Source organism: Humulus lupulus, chromosome 3, assembly GCF_963169125.1.
Source record: "Humulus lupulus chromosome 3, drHumLupu1.1, whole genome shotgun sequence".
Taxonomy (NCBI): domain Eukaryota; kingdom Viridiplantae; phylum Streptophyta; class Magnoliopsida; order Rosales; family Cannabaceae; genus Humulus; species Humulus lupulus.
In genome coordinates this window covers 207,755,378-207,762,612 of record NC_084795.1, presented here as the reverse complement: position 1 = coordinate 207,762,612, position 7,235 = coordinate 207,755,378, and the positions used below count along the sequence as shown (strand labels likewise).

Sequence of the window (7,235 nt, the reverse complement as noted above, 5' to 3'; positions counted from 1 at the left end):
TTGGCTGTCATGTTTATCATAATATATCTCTTCTTAGCTGGCCGGCCAGTCTCTAGATGAAGCCATTAGATTTTGGTGGAGTGGTATTATGACTAATCTTATCAACGCGTTTTCTTGCTGGCATTTCACTCTCTCTTACTCCATTTTTCTCTTTCTTTTTCAGTACGTTATATTAATTTGCGTTCCACTACTGAGATGAATTAGTTAGTTAGCTCCTTCCAAGTAGTTGCTTTTGTTAGCCCACTAATCACCAAATTAAAAGAAACACCCCTCATTACTCACAAATATAAATACCCTTTTCCCTTCTCTTTTAAACTCACTCAAAACTCGAAAACAAAGCAAAACAAAGAGCTTCTTTTCTCTATTATCAGCAGCTCAGTTCAATCATAAAAATGGCATCTTTTGTTTCCAAAGCTCTCACTTTGCTCTTTATCATCTCTCTACTCCATTTGGGTTCATCGGCGAGGACTCTTTCGGGCGAGTCCGACCAAACCCAAGAGCCTCTTCCATTCCAGTACCACAATGGCCCTCTTCTCTTTGGAAAAATCTCCATTAACCTAATATGGTACGGAAACTTCAAGCCATCCCAACAAGCCATTGTCTCCGACTTCATTACCTCCCTTACATCTTCTTCTTCGAAACCCAACACAGACCAACCATCAGTCAACACGTGGTGGAAGACCCTCGAAACCTACCACCGCCTCGCCAACTCCAAGAAACCATCGTCCCTCTCTGTCTCGTTAGGATCCCAGTTCATCGACGAGAACTACTCTCTCGGGAAAACGTTGACCAATCAACACATCGTGCGACTGGCCTCCAAGGGCGGTCAAAAGGACGCCATCAACGTTGTATTGACAGCCGCTGGCGTGGCCGTCGAAGGGTTCTGCTCTAGTAAGTGTGGGTCACACGGGTCATCTCTGTCCGGAGTCGGTAACCACTTGAGGGGAAAGAGCTCCAAGTTCGCTTACATCTGGGTCGGAAACTCGGAGACTCAGTGCCCAGGTCAATGCGCATGGCCGTTCCACCAGCCCATTTATGGACCACAGGCACAGCCCCTGATTGCCCCAAACAACGACGTGGGTCTGGACGGAGTGATCATCAACCTGGCTAGCCTTTTGGCGGGAACCGTAACGAACCCGTTCGGAAATGGGTACTTCCAAGGGCCGAAGGAGGCTCCACTAGAGGCGTCTTCGGCTTGCCCCGGTACTTTTGGGAAGGGGGCCTACCCTGGATACGCCGGTGACCTCCTGGTTGACCCCACGACTGGTGCCAGCTACAATGCTCACGGTGGGAATGGGAGGAAGTACTTGCTTCCTGCTCTCTTTGACCCTTCCACCTCCACTTGTTCTACATTGGTTTGAGATTCAGATACGAAGAGTAACTATTATTAATTAGGGTATATAATATATATATACATATATGTATATATGTTTGTAGTGAGGGATTAATTCTTAAATTCTTTTTTATTCAATTATTCATCATGTATACCACGATTATATTCTTTATATGAAGGATTTTAATTCTTTTAATCATTAGTTAAATCCAATTACGTCACTAATTAATGGCAACACCTACTTTTTTTTTATATATATATATATATACACACCAAGTGGTGTTATTTAGTTTTATTTATAGAATTTATTAATTATTTTAATTTATAGAATTTATTAAATATTTTTATTAAATTTATATTAATGTAATAAAATAAATATTATATTTCAATTAAATAATTTATTTATTTTTGTTTAAGTTTATATTTCTTATAATTTCTAAGATTATATATTATATGCATAATGTAATATTAAATATTATAGGTGGATTATAAATTTAAGTATCTTGCTAGTTTAAAAAAAAACAACAATTTGTTGCTAATTCATAGTATTTTATATTATATGTTTAATATGATATTATTATAATATGTGAGATTAAGTTTAATTAAATTTTCTTTAAGTTATAAAATGTATGAATTTATTATTTTTAAATAATTATCATTATAAAATATTTAAAAAATATCATATTTTAATATGTTTTATTGACGTCGTTTTTCGTCAACTTAAATCGTAGAGCAATTAAACAATGGAAACTATGAAGCGAATGAATAATGAAGAAAAACAAGAAGATTTTTACGTGGTTCAGCGGTTTAATTCTGTCTAGTCCACGAGTCTATGTTATTAAGACTTAGAGCTTTCTGGAAATTCTCAAAGATGAATTACCATTACTACAAAAACACATTTTTAGGACACTCATATAAATACGAGTCCTAAAAAAGCCTCATGGACTTTTTAGTACTTGCGTTGTGAGTCCTTAAAGAATTTATTTTAGGACTCGCTCTAAACTATGTGTGTCCTAAAAGTTTGAGTTTTTCTTTTAAACAAACACCTCCTGGACTTTTTAGGACTCGCAAACTTATGTGTATCATAAAATTTTGAATTTTAAAAAAATTTCAAATTCCCTCCAATTTTTTTAACAAAAATTTTATTATTATATTAAAAAAAAACAAAAAAATCACTTAGCTCATTTTTCACTCTCTCTCCTCGGTTCCCTCTCTCTCTCTCCCTCTCTCCCGAAGTGCCAACGCCGAACGGCCGCCGTCCCATCTTCGACCAACGCCACGCGTCAGACCAGTGGAAGCGTCGTCCCCCGAAACCCCCGACCCCCGGAGTTGGCGACCTCACGCGTGGCCTAAGGCCCTCAACGGGGCACTTGAAGTTCGGTCATTCATGGGTTTCTCCCAAACTTTCCGAGCATATTCCGGGCACCTCGAGCCACCACGAGCTGAACCACCACCACCACCACCACCATATTCCTTGCTTCTTGGGCTTTAAAACCCAATAGTTTATTTTCCGAACCACCACCTTTGAATGGTGGCGCCGCCACCGTCGCCGGATTCAAAACCTACCAATTAATTTTTTAAAAATAAAAAATAAAAAAATTTAGGACTCGTAGTTTTAAGGCTCTCAAATAGAGGACTCGCGCCCCGCGAGTTCTAAAATGCCTTTTTTGTAGTAGTGTACCCAGAGCTTTCTCTCAAGCAATCAGAAATGGATCCCTTACAAGTGGTCATTCCTCCCCTATTTATAGGGAAGGTTACAGAGTTCACTCCCACATATTTCGGGAAGATATTATGTACATCAATTCAAATAATGACATTAAATGCAATATCTCCTATATACATGGAAACGTCCCATAAGAATCAGGAACGGATAACAGATTAAATGGTATCCCTTAAATATTGGGATTACATAACAATAAATATGTTCACACGTAATGAGCTATCCTAGGTGACTCATCAGGTCTTCGAGATCAGTAATCGACATTGTGACTGTCAAGAATTATGGAACTATTATGAACTTGCCACCCAACTTCAGAACATGCTCGGAGTAGATAGATACTATCGAAGCTATCACACTCGAGCTTGCACTTCCCAAGCCCGGACTGTTTTATCTGAAGACAAACGGTAACAGATATATCCCAGTGTCGTGCCATTCAAACTTAGAAAATATCCCGAGGTTACACATCTTCGAGGTCGTAGTTTTACTTCAGAGATTTTACAGCTGGACCAAGAGATGTTTTCATACGTTTCGAGCTCACACCTGATGAGCCCAGTTTTTGGGGCCATAACCTCTTGTCTCGAAATCTGGGTGTAACATTTTGCTCTCTCAAAAGGATTAGTTTGAATCCTATGAGAAGGAAACTTTTGAACTGCTCCTCTTGGAAATTGTACCATAAAATACACTTGAGTGTGGACACGCGTGAGTCTGGCATTGACCAATCAAAGCACTTGAGTGCCTTGGAAACATGCCCACGTTCGTTCGCCTGCCACCTTTATGGTACCATCCTCTCATTTGTCCCTGGTCGTTGGATCTGATACGGAATCTGGCCAATGGCGCAGATTAATTCGACTTTTTACATTCCTAGGGGTTTATAAATATATCCCCATTCATCTTCCCCACTTACTTTCACATTCAAGCTTTCAGAGAGAAAAAAGAAGAAAAACCTAGAAACTTCTTTGCCCAGGTCATGCATGTTCCCCAAACCAAGAAGACCCAGCAACGTTGGTCTCTTCGACTCCGTGAGATCGTTTTTGCAACCACTTATTCGGTCATCAATCTCTCTATTTTCGCCGACTGCATTGTGTAAGTCTCTGTTCATAGCTTCGTATGCCTGTGTATATACATTGTTCTCATGCATGTTTATATTGTTGCATTGTTGGTTCACTCACTAGTTTTGTACACTAGAATGTTTCAGCTGATAAATATTAGTCTTAAGTTCTAATACCAAGGGTTCCAAACCCAGATTCTATGTAAAAGACCCAAATACGGTTATTCTACTGAGTTTTTGAATTTCGGATGACATATCTTGTACACCAAGATATTGGGTACAAAATTAGGGTTTTTAAATTGCACGTTTCCCAAAAATATCACTTTTTGAGTAACCGCCAACTTTTTTCCCTTGAAATATCGGGATCTCCAAAAATAAATCCACCCTCCTTCCTTTCCATGGAATACACGCTCTGAGACTAGCCTCTTCCTGGCAGCCTCGATCATTCGAGCTTAGATCATCTTGATTTTCATTCTTAATTTCTTGTTCACCTGGGCCTCACCCTTTTGCTCTCTTGTTAGATGCCACAAAACTCAGGAAAGCGGTGGGGGTCAAATCTCACAATTCCTTACTCACCAAAGGCTCCGAGCCCGGAGTCACCTTTCACTCGGAACCAACGTCTGATTCGGGAGCACCAACTAAGGCGCGAGCAAGAAGATACCCGAGATCACTTTAGACGTCAAATCGACGAGGTCAAAAAGGGGAAAAGGAAGAGACTTAGGGTCGGGTTATACCCAGATCCAGACCCCAAGCTCAGAGCAATTCCCATCGATCCCACTCTTATAGTGATACTCGCCTTCAAGTCGAGGGACCTCCAATTTTCACTGATGGGGGAACCATCAAACCCCCCTTTCTACCTCCCAGTCAACCTCCATTCCCACCTCGAAGAGAGAATTCTTCAAGGCCGAGCACTACTGGAGCGAGATTTCTTCATTAGGGTAGATCTCCGACATCTTGGCCCTTCACAACATTGGATTATTGGGCTCGCTGAGGTGTCGAGCTCCGGCCTCCCATGAGCAAAGTTGCCGTGCCCCGGGAGACGGGAACCCCGAGAACAAGTTGAAGTACGCGGCCTGAAGCCAAGAACACATGAGGTCAGGGGCTCTATTTCCCTTGAAGTCCTTTTTCAAGGACTTTTTAGACTTTGTTGAGCTCGCTCCTTTCCAGCTCAACACCAATTCGTATAGGATTTTGTCTGCCCTGAGGTCGCTTTACCACGAGCTAAAGTGGGAAGGACCTTCACCAAAGAAGATCATGTATCTCTTTTGCTTGAAAAGCAATCCCTCCCGAGCTCGGGGAGGAGACAACTTCTATTACCTTTCGAGTTATCCCAAGGAGAAGAAAATATTTGAGGATCTACCCAACCATCCCCAGGATTTCAAGAAGGCTTTCTTTTGGACGGATGGCTTGGCTCCTTCCAGACACTACTCGTTCAGGAAAATCCGTAAATACATAAAAAAATTTGTATTTTTGTGCTCGAGTTTTTGCTTAGGCTCGCACTATTCATAATATGTTCATTTTTCCAGCCAACTATCATCGACCCACTCTCACCGAGGCGATGAAAGAACATAAGGAGGCTTTGCTCCAACTTCCCTACAGCAGGCGCTCCCTATCTTCTTCATGAAGACAGGCTTCGAGCCTGTGGCCTCCTGGAGAAGGATCAGTCCACGTTCGACTGGTCCAACAAAAAATATAGCAAGTGGGAGTTCATGCCTCTCCCAACTGGCAGCCTTCCTCCGAGGCGAAGTGCTAAGCCACAATCCCCAGCTCGACGTTGCAGGAGTCCGTACTTAAGGAACGAGGCTAATGATGAGGCCTCAAGCTCGAGCGACAGAGGTATGGTCATCCTTAGTTCGGACTTATGGTCTCCCTCACTACTTAAACATAAGCCCGATAGATTAGTCTTGTGTAAGGATGACAGGGACCATTTTTATGTATGGTCCTGGGTAGATGAGAGGGTTCATAGGTTCGATAGTTGGCTTGGGAAGTATGACACTATGTATAGTTTGAACGAGGTATGGAACAGAATAGCCATTCAATACGGGACAAACGATTATAGAGAACTTTCAAGGTTGACTTCCACGTATAGGGAAGGTACTCTCCCCGCCTCCTCTGAAGATGGGGGAATTACGTGGTCGCCGAGCACGAGCTCGGGGGAGAGTTCCAGTTAGGTTTCTCTCTACTTGTCTTTTTATTCCTTGCCTGTCTACATCATGCTAACTTTTTTGTCTTGGAATATCTTATAATGTGGTGTAATTGTGACGGTGCTATGGACTCTGACCTTGACACCGTGCTCGCCAGTGGCGAGGGGGCCCAGAGGAGTAAGTGCCCGAAGGGCTCGCGAAAGTCAGACCGACCTGCCAAGGTCCTTAAGAGGACTGAGAAGACTCCTCCTCCACCAGCTCAAACTGTTACGAGCCCAGCTGTGGATCCGACTCCTCAGGTCGAAGCGTCCACTACGGTCGAGCTCCAGCCTCCTCCGATCATGGTTCACTCAACACTTGGCCTATCCCCGAAAAAGCCCTCAGCCTCCACAACACGCATGTTTTCGATTCCTACTCACGTCGATGAGTATGTAATCGACAATGCTGCCGGTCCCCATGGGGCTACACTTGGCTCAAGAATTCTGTCCCGAGTGGTCCAGAGCTTTGGTGGCTTTGACGCCCCTTAGTGGCAGTTTTTGAACAATGCTTGGGACTGCAATACACTTTATGACAAGAGTATCAAACTCACTGTTGCGGTAACTTCCCTTATCTTATTATTAGTTGTACTTGTACTTAGTGTATGTTCTAATTTGATTTCTTTGTGTGCCAGGCTCTTGCTGTCTCTGCTTAGCTTAATTATAAGTTGAACAATGAGGTCCATTCGAGCATGTCCTATGCCCAGGAGTCGAAGGATCTCCAACTCAAGCTTACTGAGGAGCTCAAGGCCGCAAAGGCAAAGATGGAGGCCGAAGCTGAACAAATAAAGGCCAAGACAGCCGAGCTCGAGAAGGTGCATTTCTGGCTCGCGGAGCTTGAGAGGATCAACGCCAAGATTGAGGAGGAGAAAGCGGCCACTTTTGATATAATGGAGGGCAAAAAGGCTCGTCTCCTTGCAGAGTTTAAGGAGAAGAAGGATCGGGCGGTCGACCT

The 7,235-nt window shown here is 42.8% G+C and overlaps 1 protein-coding gene across 1 annotated transcript; it reads left to right on the top strand.

Moving 5' to 3' along the window:
* Window positions 1-303: 303 nt before the first annotated feature.
* Window positions 304-1,535, top strand: LOC133823385 (protein PHOSPHATE-INDUCED 1-like). Its single transcript, XM_062256158.1, has one exon. It carries the CDS (start codon window positions 393-395, stop codon window positions 1,359-1,361), a length of 969 nt encoding a protein of 322 aa, XP_062112142.1. The 5' UTR covers window positions 304-392; the 3' UTR covers window positions 1,362-1,535.
* The last annotated feature ends 5,700 nt before the right edge of the window (window positions 1,536-7,235 follow it).

Bases quoted from the DNA above. Each gene is read 5' to 3' on its own strand.
- LOC133823385 (XM_062256158.1), top strand. From the start codon at position 393: ATGGCATCTTTTGTTTCCAAAGCTCTCACTTTGCTCTTTATCATCTCT.